Source organism: Vombatus ursinus, unplaced genomic scaffold (genome assembly GCF_900497805.2).
Source record: "Vombatus ursinus unplaced genomic scaffold, bare-nosed wombat genome assembly UNPS02014909.1, whole genome shotgun sequence".
Lineage (NCBI taxonomy): Eukaryota > Metazoa > Chordata > Mammalia > Diprotodontia > Vombatidae > Vombatus > Vombatus ursinus.
Genome location: NW_020954687.1, coordinates 6,254,635 through 6,276,606, shown reverse-complemented (window position 1 = coordinate 6,276,606; position 21,972 = coordinate 6,254,635). Strand labels below are relative to the sequence as shown.

Sequence of the window (21,972 nt, the reverse complement as noted above, 5' to 3'; positions counted from 1 at the left end):
GATGGGGTCCAGAGGCATCACCTGACTATCAAGGAGATTCATGACACACACAAAAAAGTTAAAACCCCTGCTCTATAGGTTACTTTTTCATTGTTTCTCTCACAAGTATCCTTGTAAGTGCATATTGGAAGCAGGGATGAAGGGTTATTTGGAATTGTGATATGAGAATCCCAAAGCATAAATAAAATATCAATTTTTAAAAAAATTAATCATAAAATACAGTAATATTCCAGGTGTTAAAGAGTTGCAAATAGGGGAAAATGAAGGCAGGGGTAGAATAGAGCAGGGTAAATGGTAAAACAGCTCTGGTACTGCAGACTCCTAGAGAAAGTGGATGTGGTAGTGGAACATAAAGACTACTGAATCAAGTAAGTCATTCCTAGAATAATGATTTGTAGGGGTTAGACTGCTAAAGACAATCTTATGTTGTCCTACTTAAAGTCATACTGTCATAGATACAATTCAGCTCCATAATACAAGCAGAACCTGCAGACTCATAACAGCTGCTCATATTCAACTAAAGAAGGAAATCGTCTTCCATGTAAAATGCCCTAGAATTAATTACTGAAGTAATGCTTCCTAACACTACCCATGGGCTACCTACTTTAAGTTATTAGTACTGGTCTCTGGGCTTCTCAGAAAGTCTTAAACGAGATGTATCGTATCAAAGTTATAGAATTTTTCTCAATAACTTTGTTAATAATAATGCAGCAAACATTTTCACATTTCCAGAACTCTATTTCCCCATTTTAATATGAGAATTTTTACTAATTTTTCCACTTTTTGTCTATTGTTCTCCTTTTCTTTGATCTTCAAATACCTTCAGGATGACTGCTTACACTTGTCTGTCTAACTGAGAGAGACCTGAATGAGCAATGATAAAGGATTAAACAATGATAAACTGTTTATATTCAAATATGGGGAAGTAATACATGTGTCCCCTCTGAACCCTGTCATCATCAGTGATCATAGTTGTAGTCAGACAAGGCCTGGGAGTGGTTGTTATGTCTTAATGATCTTAAGAAAAGAATGGAAAGAAAGGGAAAGAGGAATACACAGGTGTAGTGGGGAAAGGGAAAGGAAGGCTAGGGAAAATCATATTACATAATTGGGGTAAATATAAGTATACACCTACACAAAGAGGAGGGAATAGAAAGAAGCAACTGACATGAACCTCGCTCTCATTTGAATTTGCCAAAAGAAGGAAGAATATGTGCACACACATGCACACACACAGAATTAGGTATAGGAGTACATTTCACTCAACAGGGAAATAAGAGGGAGAGGAGAAAAGGAAATAGGGAGAAGAGAGGACAAATTAAGGGAGGGCTCAGTCCTAAGGAAAACAAACTCTATGGATGTACAAAAATATCTATAGCTCTTTTTGAAGTGGCAGAGGATGGGAATATGTGGCGGGGGCTTGGCGGGGGAGAAGGGTACTCACAAACTGAGGAATTGATGAAGAAGTTACATTACATAAATGTGATATATTACTATTGTGTTAAACTCTTATCAGAGTAATGACCTACTAGGATTCTAGAGGACTAATAATGAAACATGCCCATCACTTGATAGAGAGGAGAAGGGCTGAGAATGAAAGAGATATTTTTTTGGATGTGGACAATGTGGAAATTTGTTTTGTTTGACCATACATATTTGTAATGTTTTGATTTTCTTGTGTTCTCCATGGGGACAGAGGTAGGATAGGCACATGAGATGGTATATCTCAGATAATTAAAGCAAATAAATTTTAAAAAATAAAAATTTCAATATGGATGGAAGAATGAACATTGACATTGATTGGTTAAACTTCTGTATGAAATTATTGTGATGAAAATGAAATTATTGTCATAGGCAAGAGATCAAAAGAGACTAAAAACATGACTTGGTTAACAAACACTTGACTTACTTGCCAGTCAGAGAAAGATGACAGTGAAGGGCAACGCCAGTTGAGAATACAATTCACTTGTAAAATAATATGGAGAAGGATATTGGAAGATTATTAGAAGTATTTGAAGTCTCCTAAAACAGAGATAAGTGGAGGATAAAAAAAATGTAAAGGAAACTCAGTTAGACAGACAAGTGTAAGCAGTCATCCTGAAGGTATTTGAAGATCAAAGAAAGGAGAACAATAGACAAAAAGTAGAAAAATTAGTAAAAATTCTCATATTGAAATGGGGAAATAGAGTTCTGGAAATGTGAAAATGTTTGCTGCATTATTATTAACAAAGTTATTGAGAAAAATTCTATAACTTTGATATGATACATCTCATTTAAGACTTTCTGAGAAGCCCAGAGACCAGTACTAATAACTTAAAGTAGGTAGCCCATGGGTAGTGTTAGGAAGCATTACTTCAGTAATGAATGCTGATCTTCATTCCTGTGTTTGAACGTCAAATCTTCTAACACTCCTGGTCTTTTCATTAGAAATGCTTGAAAGTCTTCTATTTCTTTTAAGGTACATTTCTCTCCCTGTATCATTATACTCAGTTTTGCTGGGTAAATTACTCTTAGCTACTGGCCCATATCCATTGCATTCCTTTATAGTAGTGGTTGCTAAACTGTGTGTGATCCTCATTGGGGCTCCTTGGTACTTAAATTCTTTCTTTTTGCCTTATAGTATTTTTTCTTTGATCTAGAGGCTCTAGATTTTGGCTATGACATTCCTGGGAGTTTTCATTTTGGAGAATTTTTTTGGTTTGTTTTTAGATGTGACTGGTAGAATCTATTTCCATTTTGTCCTCAGTTCTAAGTGATCCAGGCAGTTTTTTTTCAAGATTTAAAATATAATATCTAACACTTTTATGATTCGTGGTGTTCAGATAGTCTCCAATGATTCTTTTTTTTTTAACCAATTTATTTTCAGTTATATTTTGAGTTCCAAGTTCTCTCTCCCTCCCCCTCCCAACACTGTATTAGAGAAGTCCAACGTTTGATATAGATATACATGTGGAACTATAACATACATACTTCCAAACATTGGTTCTTTCTCTAGAGGTGCATATCATTTTCTTTCACAAGTTGATTTGAATGATCATATTACTCAGAACAGGTAGTCATTCATAGTTACTCTCCGAACAATACTGCTGTTACTATATACAGTGTTCTCTTGGTTTTGCTTATTTCATTCTGCATTTTTTTTCATGCAAGTCTTTCCGTGTTTTTCTAAAAATCAACCTGCTTATCATTAACAGAATAGTATTCCATCACAATCAGACATCACAACTTATTCAGCCATTCCCCAATTAATGCGCATCCCTTCACAATTTCCAAAGCTTTGTTACTACAAAGAGAGCTGCTATAAATATTTTAGAACATATATCTCCAATGATTATTAGTTTTTTTTTTCTCCTTGATCTGTTTTTCAGGTGAGTTGTTTCTGCTATGAGATACCTTACATTTTTCTCCCATTTTTTAGCCTATTGACTTGGTTCTACTATTTCTTGTTGTTTCATGGAGGCATTAGCTTTTATTTCATCCATTTGAATTTTCAGAGAGTTTGTGGCTTAGATAGGGTTTTATACTTTTTATGCCAAGCTGTTAATTCCCTTTCCAATTCCTTCTTCCATAGTTCTCATTTCTTTTCTAACTTTTTTCCCCAAGTGCCCTCATTTCATTTATATAAAACATTTTTAAACTCTTACTTCCTCTCAGGAATTTTAGTTGAGCTTGTGTCCAGGTTGAGGCATTGCTTGTAGATGTTTTAGAGTCACTCTCTTCTTCTGCGCGTGCATCTTTGATGTCCCTGACACCATTATAGTGGGTTCTTTTTTTGTCTGTTCTTCCACCCTACTTTCTGATTTAATCTGTGATTAGGGATGAGCTCTGCCACACCTCTGGAGGAAAGATCTAGGGTTGTCCTCTTGTTGCTGTCTTAGAGTACTGAGTGTTGTGTTATGCCAGACTCTGGAACAGGCTAGGGCAAAGTCTGATTGCTTCCCCCCGCCTCTGGTTTAAACTCTTTAAGTTCCTGACCTGGGTTTGAATCTAAGCAAGAGAAGATTGCTGTGAGACTGCACCCTCATCAGCCAATTAGCAAACTCCATTTGTTAGAGTGGCAGAATTGGAGGCTTCCCTTTGGTCTGCTTTCCTGCCTAGGTTATTCCTCTGAAGGCTGGGCTAGATGCTAGAGGTGAAATCCTGCTCTGAGTCCGGAGTCTGAACCACACTTTTGCTGCTGCAAGCTTCTGAACTTCTTCCTTTCACAATATAATGCCCAGGACCTCCCTATCCAGGAATTCCCCTGTACATGTCCTCTTTTCAGTCCCCCATAGATCTGCGACCTGAAAATGGATACTGGGTGGCAAAGCTGCCAGCTCACATTAGTCCCCATTGCAGTCTGTGAACACAAATCATCAACCCTGAACCTTCTCATCACCTAACTCAACAGCAAACTTCAATGTGACTCTGGACATGTTCCCCAATGGTTAGCATATTCCTATTCTCTCCCACTCTCCTGATTCTGTAATACTAATGCCCTCGTTGCTGAAGAATAAACCTTACGAACCTCAAATATCCACTTTATCATTCTCATTTCCCTCAACCTTACCAACCCATTCCCAATGCCCTACTCTAGATTTGCCCATCACTCAAAAGCATGTTCCATAATTAGTAACCTTGCTTTCATCTCAAATCTCTCCCTTTCTTAATTAACTTTTTCCATCTTTTGGCACTAAAAGCTGGCTTCTTCCTGATAGTGCCTCCCTTTATAACCTCCTCCTGTACTGGTTACACTTTCATTCCCACCTACTAACTAGAAGGGTTGTGGTGGTGGAGTTGAATTAATTGTTCTTCCTCACTGCCATTTCTAAGATAATCCTTCACCAATATCACTTTTCAAACATTCCTGCTTTGGGGTTCATTCAACCAATATTTATCCCACAGTCCAAATTCTGGACTCCTTTATCAGCAAGTTCAGTGCCTGGCTCACAGTCTTCCTCTCCACCACAACTTTACCTCAGTCTAGGGGATATCAACATGCACACTGATATTTCCTCAGTTCCTCAATCTTCTCTTTTCCCATAATCTACTTCACTATTCCACCTCAGCCACACAGTACCCCACCTCCTTCTTTAAGAACTCTAAATTTCACTTATCTTATCATATTCTTTAATATTTCTGTTTCCCTATCTTGATCCCTTGATGATCAGTTACACTCAACATTATCTTCTACTCTTGAATTCTTTGCTTCTTGTCCTATTTACACTTATGCCTCAAAAACAATAACCCTGTATTACTCCCACCATCCACCTCATTTATTCCTAATCACATGTTTAATGGAGAAAATCATGAAACCGTTCTGACTAGGTCCATTATAAGTTTATACTAGCTAATTTCTTTTTTTGTTAACAAAACATTTATTTTGTTAAATATTTCCCAGTTACATGTAAAAAAAACATTCTTTTTGTTTTTAATTGTTAGTTTCTTTACCTAATTTTTCCTTTACCAATTTTATCTGATTTTAAAAACTGGGTTTTTTTTTTTTTAAAGCTCTTCCAGGAATTCTTGTTGGGCTTATGTCCATTTTACATTTTCCTTTGAGGCTTTGCTTTTATTTGTTTTGACTTGTCTTCTTCTGACTTTGTGGCTTGATTATCCCTGTTACCTTAATGCTTTTTATGGTCAGGTTCTTTTTTTGTTGTTGTCTGCTCATTCTTCCACCCTATTTCTTAACTTTCAATTTAAGTTAAAGAAGGGCTCTGTTGCCTGCAGGGGGGTCACGGGAACTGTTGCAAGGTTCAGGCTTTTTTGCACTGAAGCTTTCAGGGCCAGTTCTGGACACATGGAAGTTTTTGGTGCTTCTAAGGTGGTATGATTTGAGGAGAGATGTGGTCACTGCTCTCCTGGTCTGTACTCTATTCCTTACCAAGGAAGGACCCCTGATCCCTTGGCACTGCAATTGATACTGCTCTTCAGGGTCCTTGCTCCCTTCAGACCAAAAGTGATACTGTTCTTCAGGACCCCTACTCTCTCTTAACTGAAAATACTCCTCTCTACTCCAACCCTTCTCCATGTGCTCCATGGTTCCATCCTTTCCTTTCTTCTCCAGCATACTGTCCTCCCATGTCTAATTCTCAATCTTTCTCTATGTACTAGCTCCTTTTTTGTTGTCTACAAACATGCCCAAGTCTCCTTCATCCTTAAAAACCTGCACCATATCCTACCAAGACCTCCAGTTATAGTCCTCTCTCTCTCCTCCCTTGTTTAGCTAAAGTCCTAGAAAAAGTCATCTACAAATGGTACTTCCACTTACTCTTTTCTTGTTTTTTTAAGGTAATTGGGGTTTAGTGACTTGCTCAGGGTGACATGGCTAATAAGTGTCAAGTGTTTGGTCTGAAGCCGAATTTGAACTCAGGTCCTCCTGACTTCAGGGCCAGTGCTTTATCGACTGTGCCACCTAGCTGCCCCCACTTAGTCTTTTCTAAACCCTCCTAAATCCAGCTTCTGATCTCACCATTCAACAATTTGCTATTAATTATCTTTGCTCCCGGATACTCTCTCCTCTCCTAGTTTTTTGTGATTCTGCTTTTGTTTGGTTATTCTCCTACCTTTCTGACTGTTCCTCCACAGTCTCTTTTGCTACATCTTCATCCATGCCAAACCCATTGTGGATGTCTCTACAGCAATCTGTCCTGAGTCCTCTTCTCTACATACTATAACATTTGGTGATATCAGATTTCAGGGGTTTAATTATCATCCCTACACAGAGGATTCCAAGATCTATTTATCTAGCCGTAATCTCTCTCAGGAATTCTACTCCCACATCCTTTGCCCATTGGACAGCACAGGCTATCTCCCCGTAACATGACATGTGTTCCTAAAAGTCACCATACTATACAAAACAATGCAATAAAAACCAGAGCTTATAGGGGAAATGGGGTTACAAAATCATCACTCAAAAACTGTCAATGAAAAATTTTGAAAAGGAAGAAATTTAATAAAAATAGTTACATAGTTCTGTACATTTTAAATGGTTAGGAAATACCTAAAGACAAGGGCAGCTAGGTGACGCAGCGGATAGAGCACCGGCCCTGAAGTAAGGAGTACCTGAGTTCAAATCTGGCCTCAGACCAAACAGTTGACACTTACTAGCTGTGTGACCCTGGGCAAGTCACTTAACCCCAATTGCCAAAAAAAAAAAAAAAGAAGAAAAGAAAGAAATACATAAAGACTAAAATAAAGAGTGGGGGCATCTACAGCCCTACTATACTGCTGAGACTGACTGCACCATGGTTCCCAAGGATTGGCAAAGAGAGCTAGAACTCTGAGATTCACTCACTTTGGGATGTTGAATGAGTTTTTTCATATATATATATGTGTGTGTGTGTGTGTGTGTGTGCGTGTGTGTATACACGTGTATATATATATATATGTAGTATGTGTGTATATATATATATGTATATGTTCACAAATGTGAAATAATAGCAAAACATAACCTTATAGGATAACTCATGTAGGAAACAGATGGCTAGTAGAGATGTGCACATTTTGTGCACTCCTACATGACTATGTTCAGCTAGGCATAGGCTGCTGCTTTCTCATGGATGAAGCATAAGCAGACCTGAAATTCACGTTATGCTACAATTGTTTCCTAATATATCAACCACACTGGAATAAATTTGCATTTGCAAAATAACCGTTAATAGAACTATTTCAAACTCAGTATATCCAAATGAGAACTCATGATTATTCCTCTCCAAACCTTTGAATTTCTGAACTTCCATATCAAATCATCCTTCTAGTCATCTGGTTTGGTTCACAAAGTTGGTGTCATCCTAGGTTCTTCTCTTACCCACCACCCCACAAAGAGTTGGCATATCTTGTCATTTCTTCCCTTACGACATCTGAACATGTCCTGTTCCTTTTGAAGAGGTTTACCTTTGCCCCTTTTTCCCTTTTTGCCCCCTTTCAAAAGGAATTTGGCTAAGCTTATTCAAATGCATCTTTCCTCCCCAGCCCCTAAAAAGAACCTGGCTTCATTTTGTCTACCAGTCCCAGGAAATTTTTAGAAAGTTTTAGAAACTGCCTTATTTCCCTTAAAAGCCCTTTGAAAGCAAACTTGCCCCTCTTCCAGTTCCCTTCATTATCTATTCTCATTGTCTGTTCAAATCTCTCAGACATTTCCCAGACCCTTTTCTTTATCACCTCCCCTTCAACTGGCCTCTCATTCCATTGTTTTGCCTTCCTGGTCAGATCCCACCCTTAATTCTAGTTAGGCGCCATGAGGTCCAGGACCCAGGAGTCCTGTTCACCCCAGCTTACTAACCACTCCCATCCAGAACTCCTTAGACCCCTCCTCCCATCACTCCAAACTGCTTGACCACTCCTAGACCCCTCCCCCAATCTTTCTGTACTTAAGACTCATCTTTGCCCCATTCTGATGCTGAGCTGTTCTCAAGCCTAGAGGCTGGGACCCTCACACACACTCGTCCTCACGGGTGTCACATGGCCTATCCACCCCAGCCCCCATTCAGACACTGGGAATTTCTCTTGCCCCTAGAGGCTGAGACCCCCATGCCCACTTGTCCTCACCAGCATCACCTGGCCTCCTTAGCCCCCAGCCCCCATTTAGAAGCTGAGCTGTTCTCAAGCCTAGAGGTGAGACTGCTCACACCTCCCTTAGGAGCGTCAACTGACCACCTTAGCCCCCATTTAGATCACTGATGTTTGGGTTCCTTGGCAGTCTGGCCCATATGCTTTATCTTTAATAAACTTTTTCTCTGGCTGGAAGAAGATCTGGGTTGAATTCATTCAGGCAGATTTGGCGCTGCGATCTAGGCTTTTTTTTCCCAGTGCCCCAAAATCTCACGTGATCTTGGGGTGCCTCTGTGCATCTAGGAGTGCCCCAAAACCCCCTCACCTCTTCACTTTCACATTTCAGATACTCTTATTCTCTCTCTCTCTCATACACACACATACACACACGCACGCACACAAACACACACATACACCCATAAACTCTAGTGGCTTTCCAGTCTCTCCAGGAACAAATATAAAGTCTCTTATATATCATTTAAAACTTTAAAATCTAGTCCCTGTCTTCCTTTCTAATTTTCTTACATTCTACTACCCTCCATATTCTAGGATCCTTACATACTACTTTCCATCTCTAATCTCTATGCTTTGCAATGACCATCCCCATTCCTAGAATGCTGTCCCTCCTAATTTCTGAATATTGGAATCCCTGGCTTCCTTTGATACCTATCTCATGTGTCACTTATTCTAGATCTTTCCTAATCCTTCCCCCCCTCCAAGGTTACCTTTCATCATGTATTCTGTGTTTGTCTTGAAAGTTCAGATATGTGAGTGCTCTCCCAAGAAAGGCCAAAAAAAAAAGTTGCTGCCTTCAAGGAGTTTACATTCCAAAGGATACGCAAATAACTAAAGATAAAAGGCTATTAGAGAGAGAATAGCACTAACAGTTGGGCCCAAAAGAATGGCTTTTTCATTTTGTCCACATATAACAGGGCTTGGCAAATAGTAAGGTATAATAAATGTTTACTGATTAACTGAAGTCACTGAATATTTAAGGACTTTTATTTAATTAGTGCATGGCATACCTTTCTTAATAATAGTAATAATAATAATAATAGTTAATATTTATATGGAGTCTACTATGTATGTACCAGGCACTGTGCTAAGCAATTTATATGTATATATTTCATCTCCAAAACCCTCAAAGGTAAGTGCTCTTACTATCCCCATTTACAGTTGGGGATGACTTTTTGAGGCAGACATAGGTTAAATGATTTGCCCAGGGTCAGGCAGCTAATAAATGTCTGAGGCCCCTGACTTCAAGCCCTGTACTCTATCTGCTACACCACCAAGCTTCCTTCTTTAATGTTATTTCCACTGACAAAACCATATCTATTTCTGATGTTGAACAATTTGACAGCACTAAAGACTTTGGTAGTGAACTTTCTGTTCTGGATCTGCAGTAGCTATGGGTGCTGAGGAGGTGGCTTCAACTCCTCAAGAAGTGGTTGCCAGGTTGCATGTCCCTAGAAGTTACTTCCTAGGATGATAGTTGCAGGGCCTGGAACAGAATCATGACAGACAGTTGGGGGAAGAGGGGACATGAGGGAAGAAGCAGTGAGGGGAATCTGCCATTCTCAGAGTAATGTGGAAGGGACAACTGTAGTCTAACTCTCATAGCCACACATTGGTATTGGAAAGGCCATAGGTTTGACTATATGGACCTTTGTCTGCAAGGTGATATCTCTCCTTTTTATTATGCTGTCCAGATTTATCACAGCTTGCCTTCCAAGGTGCAAACGACTTTTAATTTCATGGCTGCAGTTGCAGTCTGCAGTGATCTTTGAGCCCAAGAATATAAAATCTGACACTGCTTTTATGTCTTCTATTTGTATTAATAGAGTAATAGTATCCAAAACAAAGTTAGGTGGCCTAGTGCATGGCACAGAGGATACTGTCCATCAGCAAACAAGCACTTATTAAGTACTTTATATGTTCCAGACACTGTGCTAAGCATTTGTGATACAAAGAAACCCCACCCCCAAAAGAAAAAGACATTACCCACATGGAACTTACATTCCAAAGGACAGGATGATATGCAAATAACTATGTACATACAAAATATATTAAGAGTAGATAAAGGCAGCTAGATGGCACAGTGCATAGAGCACTGGCTCTGGAGTCAAGAGGACCTGAGTTCAAATGTGGCCTTAGATACTTACTAGCTGTGTGACCCTAGGCAAGTCACGTAACCCACATTGCCTACAAAAAAAAAAGGGGGGGAGATAGATAAAAGGTCATTAGAGAGGGAACAGCACTAGCAGCTGGGCCTACCACTATAATAAAGCAATCCTTTTCTTCTTAACAGATTGACTCTTCCTTCACTACATCCTGAACAGCAACTATTCCAAACTTCCTCTACTCTTTTCAAGCCCTCTTCACCAGTCCCTCTAAGCAGAGGATTTTACATTCTGATCTACAGAGAAAATAGAGTCCATCTCCATCAGTTAATGAGTATTTATCAAGAGCTTAATATATGCCAAGAATTGTGCTAAGTTCAAGGGATATAAAGGAGGGAGGGGGAAAAATGCCTCTACCCTAAAAGAGCTTACTCTTAATTCAGGAGACTACATGTAAATAGCTAGGCACATAAAAGATATACACAGAGTAAATGAAAGGAAATCAGAGAGGGATAGGTAATATTAGTTACAAGGACTGGAAATGGCTATTCTCCATAAGATGGGATTTGAGCTGGGTCTTGAAGGAAGCTAGGAGTCAGAAGTGGGAAGAGAATGAATTTCAGTCATGGGGGAGCACTCAGAAGGAAAAAGCACACTGAATAGGACAGTGTAATTTAATTATAAAGTGTGTAAAGTAGAATAAAGTATAAGTTCCATCTCCATAACTATTATCCCAATTCTTTTCGAGCATTTGTGGCTAAACTAATGGAGAAGGCAATGTATAACAGCCCTTTTCTCTGCGCTTCCTCTATTCTCACTGTCTTAATAACGCTCTCCTGTCTAGTATTATACCTCATCATTCAAATGAAGCTGCTCTTTCCAAAGTCACTAACAATCTCTTAATTGCTAAATCTAAAGGCCTTTTCTTAATCTTCATCCTTCTCAACCTCTCTGAAGTCTTACATGATCTATTACCCTTTCTCCTTGATATCATCTTCGACAGTTTTGGGACACTATTTTCTCCTGGTTTTACTCCAACCTTTCTGATGACTCCTTTTCAAACTCCTTTGCTTGTTCTTCATTCAGGTCATATCAGCTAACCATGAGCACCCCACAGAGCTTTATCCTGGGTCCTCTTCTCCTCTCCTTCTCTACTATTTCACTTGGTGATTTCATCAGCTCCCATGAATTCAATTATCTCTTTACTGATAATTCTCAAATCTATTCTATCCAGTCCTAACTTCTCTCCTAACATCTACACTCACATGTAAAATTGCATAGCCAGCTCAAACTGGATATCCCACAGACATTTCATGTTCAAAACAAGCCTCATTATTATTCCTCTCAAAACCTCCAAACATTCCCACTGTTATCAACACCACCATCCTCTCAGTCAACCAGAAGGCTCACAACCTAGACAAATCCAGGGATTATATGAACACAATTAAAAAAAAAACAATCTAAGTGATAGAGAAATATTAATTGCTCATGAGTAGGTTGAGCCAATATAATAAAAATGACAATTCTGCCCAAGTTAATTTATTTATTCTGTGCCATACCAATCAAACCAACAAAGAATCATTTTATAGACCTAGAAAAAATAATAACAAAATACATCTGGAAGAACAAAAGATCAAGAATATCAAAGCAATCAATGAAAAAAACAATGTGAAAGAAGATGGCCTACTAGCACCAGATTTCAAACTACATTACAAAGAGGTAATCATCAAAACAACCTGTACTGGCTAACAGGTAGAGTAGTGGAACAGTATAATAGTTTAGGTACATAATACATAGTAGTAAATGACCATAGTAATCTAGTATTTGATAAACCTGAAGATCCATGCTTTCAGGGTAAGAACTCAATATCTGAGAAAAATTGGCAGAAAAACTGGAAAGCAGTTGGAAGAAACTAAGCATAGATCAACATTCTGCATCATATATTAAGATAAGATCAAAATGGATAAATGACTTAGACATAAAGGGTACTATCATAAGTAAATTGGGAGAGCAAGGAAAATGTACCTGTCAGATCCATGGATAAGGGAAAAGCTTATGACCAAACAAGATAGAAAGGATCACAGAAAGTAAAATGTATACTTTTGAATACATGAAATTAGAAAGGTTTTGCACAAACAAAACTAATGCAGCAAAAATTAGAAGGAAATCAGGAAAATGGGGGGAAATTTTTCACAGTAAGTTTCTCTTAAAAAAGCTTCATTTCTCAAATATATAGGGAAATGAGCCAAATTTATGAAAATATCAGCTATTCCCCAGTTGATAAATAGATATGAACAGGCAGTTTTCAGAAGAAGAAATCAACACTTTCTACAGTCACATGAAAAAAATGCTCTAAATCACTACTGATTAGACAAATGCAAATTAAAACAACTCTGAGGGACTATCTCACACCCATTAGATTGGTTAACATGGCAGAAAAGGAAAATGACAAATGCTGGAGGGAATATGGAAAAAACTAGGACACTAATGCACTGTTGGTAGAGTTGTGAATTAGTCCAACTACCCTGGAGAACAATTTGGAACTTTGCCCAAGGGTTATAAAACTGTGTATACCTTTTGACCCAGCAATACAACTATTGGGTCTTTATCACAAAGAAAGCAAAGAAAAGGGAAAAGGAGCTATTTGTACAAAAAAATATTCATAGTAGCTCTTTTTGTGGTGGCAGAGAACTGGAAACCAAAGGGATGCCCATCAACTGGGAAATGGCTAAACAAGTTGTAGCATATGATTGTGATGGAACATTGTGCTATAAGAAATGACAAACAGGATAGTTTCAGAAAAACCTATGAAGAACTTACATAACTAATATGAAAATATATTTTATATGATTTCACATGTATACTTAATATCATGTTGCTTGCCTTCTTGAGGGATGTAGGTGACATGAGAAGGATAGAGAAAATTTGGAACTCAAAATTTTTTTAATTGAATGTTTAAAAATGTTACATGCAACTGAGACATATTTAATGAAATAAAAATATATTTTTGAAAAAATGTTATTGATGTTTTTGTTTTCATACTACATTTACATCAAAATACATTCTTCATCCCTTCCCCCGGAAAGCCATCACTTTTAACCATGAATTAAAAGTAAAGGCAGGGAAAGTAGCTTAGGAAAATTAACCAGTATATTAACTGAGTTTGATGGATATGTAATTAACCACACTTATGCATCTCAGCAAAGAAGAGAAGTTCATTTCCCGCCTCTTCTAGGGGGCCAAGTTTGAACATTATAAATATACAATGATGCTAGATTTTTGTTTGTTTCATTTTTTGTTTTCAAGCACTTCCACAATATGTCCAGAATCTACTTTCTACCTTTACATTCATTCATTTATCAAAGCAATATATATGGATTATATAAAAACGTAAGAAACTGTGATAGGCACCAAAAACAACTTTGCTTTTTAATATTATTGCTTCCATGAGCTATAAAATCTCAACATTTCAAACCATACAAGTATCATAAAGAATGAATACACTAAGCAGCCAGGATATTTTCTTCACATGGAGAAGCAGAATGAGTCCTTTACGGGAAATGAAGCAAGTTAAATCCTTCCATTTACTAAAGTATACTTTCTTCATTAAGTGCTTTGAGTCAAATAGACTAAAGTAAAAAATATAAAAATAAGAAATAATAAGCACACAAATAAAGAAATACCGTGTACCTAATATGTCTAAGCTGCTGGACTACACACACACACACACACCCACACACACACACATATCATGGTGGATACTGGATATAGAAGTATAATCAACACTTCTTGATATAAGAATTTAAATAACATTACAATAATATTACTTTCTTTAATAAGGCAGTTTGGCATAATACAAAAAGCACTGGGCTTAGACTCTGAAGGGGTAAAGTCCCCACTCCACCATAAAAGAGTTATGTGATCTTGGGTTTAGCTGAATGCTTCATCATGGCATGTGTTCTCTAAGGATAAACGAGTAGAACACAAGCTGTGCTGGGTCCCAATTAGCTAGAAAGACTTTGAGTATAAGCCCTATAATGGAATTTATGTCTGTTGTCTGATGACTATCCAAGTGAAGTTTGGAAATGCTCCTGATTAGGTTAGTTCATGAATGACAACTATTTTAGCCACAACAGCTCTCAAAAAATTTATTTACTAAGTTGCAGAGAAGATGCTATCTGGATCAGTGGAAGGAATAACCACACTGATGAAATCATAGATCCTAAAGGACTGAAGTAACTTTGGTAAGTCTCTTCACATCGAGGCTTTAGGAGCCTCATCTATAAAATGAAGAATATGGAATAGATGATTTCTAAAGTCCCTTAAACTCTAAAAAATATGATTTCCAATCATAAGAAAATGAGACAATATATTTTGTAACATGTATAATTAAGTGCCAAATAGAAAGCATATACCATAATGTTACGAATTCAAAAGAATGTAAGCTCATTATAGAATGGATTACTCTGAGGCTGGGGGCCTTGAGGAATGTGTACAATGTAGACAGGTAAAGAGTAGAAGGCAAAGTTCTCCAAATGGGTTGAACATCATAAGCAAAGAATTACTGTCCTAGGAGCTACAGAAATTTATTAGTATTACATAGTTAAGTTCTAATGACTAATAACATGAACATTTTAATGATTTTTGAAAGTGGAGTCACAATTTAGGATCCCTCAGAAAGCTCTAAACACTACTTTAGGATCTGATTGTGATAGACTATTTGAAATGACTGACCCTCTAATTACCGGCAGTCCCATACTCTTTTATGGTTTTAGGGACAGTTTACAGAGACTTTAAATCTTTAAGGTTCTCTCACAGTTGCCCCAGAAATAGAAGCCTAAAACTGCTCATAAAGTCTATTTGGGGGTCAGGAAATCAGAAAGGACAGCAGATATGAAGATAAAGTCTAAGAATTCTTCTAAAAGGATTGTTGCAATTATTCAATCTTTTGGTGAAAAAGGCTGACACTGGGCTCTCAAAACTATGCCAACAAAGAACAAGTTCTTGCATATTCCAGCAAGTAGTCCTTGAAGTACCAAAGTACTTAAGAGAATAAGGATAAAATTGGTCAACAAAACATGTGACATAACTGTAATCTAACCATCAGTCATGGAATACATCATTTTAAACTTCACATTTCCAAATCACCCTTTCTGTATAGATCCTCCTTCATAATTTTAAGTCAGAAACATTTCCATCCATGTATCATATGTTTATCTTTTCCCTAAAGAGCTGAAAATATATAACAAAATAAAAGTGGCCACTTCCTTTGTTTTGGAATTTAAAACAAGTTGTGCTAGAAATAATTAAGCATAATGATTTAACAGAATTTTCAGTGCACTCCAAACAGTTATCAAATCTTGCTTTTATTCTCTCCACAGTATCTTTCAAATACTTCCCTTTCTCTCAATTCTCACAACCAGAGTTTAAGCTGAACCTTTTAAATGAATCTGACAGAAATATCTCCCCAATCCATTTTCCACATAGCTCACAAGATGATCTTCCTAAAGAATAGGTCTACTCAATAAACTCTAGTAGCTCCCTATTACCTCTTGGATCAAATATAAACTCCTCTGTCTGGCATTTACAGTTTTATATAACCTGGCCTCTTTGGATTTTCCAGTCATCTCACACATATTACTCTCCTTCACACACTCAATGACCAAGATACACTACTCAGTAGTCCTCACATACAACACTCCATCTCCCCTCTTTATGCTTTTTCATTGGTTGTCCCTCACACCTAGAATGTTATCCTTCTTTGCCTCCATCTCTTAGAATCTCTGGCTTCAAGACTCAGACTAAAAGCCACCTTCTATAGGAGCCTTTCCCCAGTACCCCAAGCTAAAAAAGTCCCTTCCAAGGTTACCTTCCATCTATTCTGTACATATCTCATATGTATCTATTCATGTGCATGTTGTCTCACCTATTAGAATGTAAACTCCTTAAGGGTTTTTATTTTGTAACCCCAGAACTTAACAAATAGTGATTGCTACATAATAAAAAGGCAGCAAGCAGGTGACTAAGTAGATGGCATACTTGGCCTGGAGTCAAGAAAACCTGAGTTCAAATGCAACCTCAAACGCTATATAATCCTAGGTAAGTCACTTAACCTCTGCCTTAATCCACTGGAAAAGGAAATGGCAAACCACTCTAGTATCTTTGCCAAGAAAACCCCATGGATAGTACTGGCAATCACAAAGAATCAGACACAACTGAACAAATGAAAAACAACATAGTAAGAGTTTACTAAATGCTTGCTAATTACCTAGTTGACTTATGATTGACATTCCCACACTAGACAACAATTCCCTCCTTTCCATTTTGAGCTGTTTATTTCTGGTACATGATAATGTCCTCTAAAAAAGATAGGCTTGTCAAGCAACAAGAGTGAAGAAAAGTCCACATATTCCACTCGTATTCTTGACATCACAAAAGAATGCTAGCATGTCCCCAGTATCAATGCACTGAATTTGGGAGAGGAATCATAAAAATCACAGAATTTAAGAGCTGAAAGGGATCTTAGCAGCCATCTAGTCAACCCATACACAAAACAGATTTCCAACATACACAACAATTAGGCACTTAGCCTCTGCTTGAAAATCTCCAAAGAAGAATCTACCACCTCTGGAAGCAGCCCGTTCCATTTCTGGGTAGCTCTCATTGTTGGAAGTTTTTCTTGACATAAAGTCTAAATTGGCCTCTCCATTTCCAACTAATATACCTCACTCTGCCAGAGTTGGGGGAGTCGGGGGAGAGAGGGCAGGGATGAGATAAATAAAATAAGTCTAAATTCTCTTCCACCTGAAAGCCCTTCAAATACCTAAAAATTGCTCTTATGCACCACCCGAGTTTCCTCTTCTATAGGCTAAATATGTCCAGTTCCTTAAACAGATCTTCACATAACATAAACTCAAGGACCTTCACCATCCTGGCTGCCCTCCTCTAGATATTCAATAGATGGGTTGAGAAGTATGACTGCCTATTCATTATGACTCTTGTCCACTACCATAGTTTAGATATAGATAAGTTAGAAAGTATCTAGAAAAGAGCAACCAGGCTGTGATATATGTTTATTTGCTCTTTTTCTGCATTAACTGCTTTAAACATGAATTCTTACTGACTTTAGTCAATTTTTGAATTTATCAAAATAATTATGCATAGGTGTTTAGTATCTGAAAAACAAAATATCCCAAATTCATATTGTTTAACATTGAAAATAAAGAGCCTGATTTAAGCAATTTCTGTACCAGCTGAAGTAATTCAGTGTCTCCATTAGAAATCTCTACTGTTATTTTCAAGCCTCCTTTTTTTCTTTATCAGGGAACCAGAACATACCTGCTAAACTGTTGACCATATTAATAATTTTTAAATTATTTTCAATCTAACTGGCACAAAGAGTATCAAAGTTAAGTTTTTATCTACAAAAAATGAGATAATTTCAGTAGCTGACTAAAATTTAAATGATTAAAACAAATGACCCCACACTATCACCATATCATATCCCTTTAAAGATGAATACATAACAATACATAGTTAATAATTCAATTTTAGTATAATTTCTTCACGTTAGAATACCATATGGAAATAAATATTTATTTGTACATTTTATGTATCATCTACTTCTGACTCAAAAAAATGGTAGTAACTTTTTTAATGAAATCTCAAGTACCAAGTTTAAAGGCAAAAAATTATTTTAAAAAAAACTTCAATTTTTTTCCAAATTTGTATCTAAAATTATATTGAAGATACAAAACCTAAAAAGTGCTTCTTAGTCACATCATACATAACTGTTCCTCAATTGCCTACTCAATATACACTCTGTTTCATTTGTGTCTGACATCCTCCCAATTTAAAACTAAATAGAAGTGTTATTGTAAGTAATCATTAGAAGTAGTAACCATAAAAACTAACATAAAAAATTAAATTTTTTCCCAACCTGGTCTCCAAAGTCCTCTGGGAACTTCCATAATACCACCGGTTCTGTAAATAATTGACAAGTAACATTAATTAGAGACAAAGAATATGATATTATTTTCAAAGTACATTAGTAGTAAAACAGTTGTCCTAGACTCAGAATCTTAATTGCACCAAAGTTAACAAATATTTATATAAATACTTACCTAAGCAAATATAGTTTCTTTACATCTCTGAAAGTATAATTCTACATCATTTCAATTCTCTCACTTTCCTAATATTTACATATCAAATTAAATGTTTTAACTAAAGGTTTCAATTGACTCTTGAACATTAAAACTAAAAAAACTTTTAAATGAAATTCAAATTTTGGCCAAATCTATTAATGCACTTATCAGACGATAACAATCATAAAAAGATAATGGGTAGAAAAATATAAATTGAAATTTTAAAATACGATGCAAGCTGGGAAGGAAATGATATTTTAGCACTGCTTATATTTCAAATATTTATCTTGACATACAAATTTACTTACCTCAACTCTGAAAGGAGACTAGATGTGAAAAAATCCTGAGTAAATTTAGTATTCTTCAGTGATTGGTTCAAAGATACTGAATTATATTTCAGCTTAAATTAACAATATTATATTGGAATGTAACTATGGCTTAATATACATTAAAAGTTCACTCATACAATTTTATGTTTGCCCTTCTACAAACAATTCTGTAAAGTAACTGCTACAAATGAACTAACAAGTTAATTCACCTTTGCTCCTCATTTAGGTCATTATATTTACAGGTCTTTAAAATATGATGATTCCACTGATATAATGGAAAGATAAAATCCTAAATTTTTAAGCAGTATTGACAAATTTCTCTGGTTATTTACCTTCAATTTTTATCTTTCTAAAACGAACATCAAAGAACTCCAAGTATGCTTCAATGGGAATTTAACAAAGGTTAATGAGTTACTTATGAAATGCCTTCAAAACTCTAAGATATAACCAACAGTTATATGAAGAATCACTGATGGATTACAGATAGAAGTTTAGAACCATTCATAGCAAAAACACTGAGTAGTCAGAGATCTGTCTGGACACATAAAGAATAAAAGGAAATGTAACTTATCCCCTACTTTTTCAAACATAACATTCTCTTTTTTTCATATTCTACAAACTGAATTGTAAAAGATTTGAATTTGATGTTGTTTTGTCATATCAATAAATATATAGAAGATTTTCTACATAAGAGAAGAGCTAGCCCCAAATGATCTATTTTATTAGATATGATATTCAAAAAAATTTATTTCAAACATGTTCAACATGTAAAGAAAAAAATCCCTTGAATTTATCTTTTCTCCCTCATCTTAAGAAGCCATTTAATAAAAATTCATGTCAGTAATTAATAAACTAAAATGTCTTAAGAACAATTAAGGCCAATTTTCCAAAGAATATGATAGCCAAGCTGTATTCTCCTGCCTTATTTCTTATTAATTTGGCATAATTAAATTTTAAAATATATTTCTTCAATTTGAAACAGAATAATTTCTTGCAAAAGCATATGTGACTTCTTTCTATATTACTGAAGAATGAATTGACTGTCCAGAATACAATGTCTTTTAGGAAATTATTTTATTTGCCTTAGGTCTAAAATAGGTCAGTCTAAGATTAAATATAATTTTTTATAAAATGAGAGCTATTAAAATTAATGTTTACAAAATTAAAAGTTATGCAAATCTATGTGAAATAGTAAACATTACTCTGAGAAATGAAAAAAAAAGACATTCTAAAGAATTCACCAATTCACTACAAAAAGTTTATCACATATCTCTATTATATGAATGACATGAATAAATTTTCTCCAAACTGAATCTTTAAAATACCCCTTTGGTCCTCCCTGAAATTCACAACATTTGAGACTATTCTTCACATCAAATTTCTTCAACTTAAAATTCCCTTAAAACTACTTTAAAGATATTGCATCCCCTTTCTGAATTTGGGATTTGTGTGTTTAAATTCCAACTTTCTGTCTCTTTTTAACAAAACTGGACTTGAAATGTAGGACTGTCTCAATGTATCTCATACCCTTGCAATCTCTCTATTTTTTTATACTTCCTATTCTTAAAAAGTTATATGAATATAAATACAAAAAACCTGTTAGAAATATAATATAGTAAAATACATATTTCTCTCCTTTCTTATTAAAATAAACTTTTCCTTCTTTACCCACCCAAACAAACATTATGACACAATCATCTGGGTTCATAATTTTAAACAGATTATGTTTGTTAGAGCCTCTGGGGTTAGATTCAGATAGCATCTGACATCTTTGTGGCAACTTCTCACAAATACTGCAGAGGAAGAAACAAAAGGGTACTAAATCCAAAAAAGAGAGAATAATCCGATTCTGCAACTTTCTACACTTTATTGAGATTTACAAAGACTGAATTTTTTTCCCCCTGAGGATTACTTCCCAGACACTCCATCTGATCTCCCAATGTTAGGTCAATTTTATGCTGATTTTATGGGTGAGAGGATGAGAATTGCTGGAAGAAATAGCTGTTGCCAGTGATGACTGGTGTATACAAGATTTCTTGAATATCCTGTGTCTAATAGTACTTCAAGGACATATATGCCATTATCTTAATCATTTTTTTAAAATCACACTGATAGTATGAAAACCAAACTAAAAATATGAAAACAGGAAGTATAAATTTGGATTTTTAAGGATAAATTAAATTGTGCTATTTATAACTAAAATGATAAATATTGAGGAAAACATTCAAATTTATGTTTCTGCATCAAAACATGCATTTTGAATCAACAATGCTTTTAAAATATTCATTTAAGTAAAAATATACAAGTAGATGCAAAGATGTGTCAGACATTATCAGAATTTACATAAAAAATCAGTAACAAAAAATCAGTTTTATACATGAACTCAGACCACTTTCATAATTTGGAACAGAGTAAGAGGGGAAATATATTTCAATGAAGGAAACAGTATATATTCCACTAGATAATTTTCTAATAAATGCTATTATATCTTAAATTTCTAAAAGATATTCTCATGTATTTTCTTGTGATAACAATAGATAGGAACAGAAATGGGTTAGATAAGAGAATTTCTAAGATTCCTTTCAACTTTGGGATTCTGTGATTCTATTTTTTCCATAACAAACAGTTCATTAATATTCCTCAAACAAATACAAAAGCAACAATGAGCTTAAAATATTTTAGTGACTTAATAGTATAATAAAGCCTCAAGAAAAGGGTTTATTTGCAGAAAGAATAAGAATTACTTAATTTTGGAGAATCTATGACTAAATAGAATGTACTTTTTTTCAAGCATGATGCAATTATAGCCATGGCTGGAAAATACAGTTTGGAAAAGATGGAATT

The 21,972-nt window shown here is 35.8% G+C and overlaps 1 protein-coding gene across 4 annotated transcripts in view; it reads right to left on the bottom strand.

Moving 5' to 3' along the window:
• Window positions 1-21,972, bottom strand: part of DENND1B (DENN domain containing 1B) — a 390,124-nt gene that overhangs the window by 286,413 nt on the left and 81,739 nt on the right. For all 4 annotated transcript variants that reach the window (XM_027843462.1, XM_027843459.1, XM_027843461.1 and 1 more), the window contains exon 3: window positions 18,595-18,638. In XM_027843462.1, coding sequence (XP_027699263.1) covers window positions 18,595-18,638 — 44 coding nt within the window. The remainder of the gene's footprint in view (window positions 1-18,594; window positions 18,639-21,972) is intronic.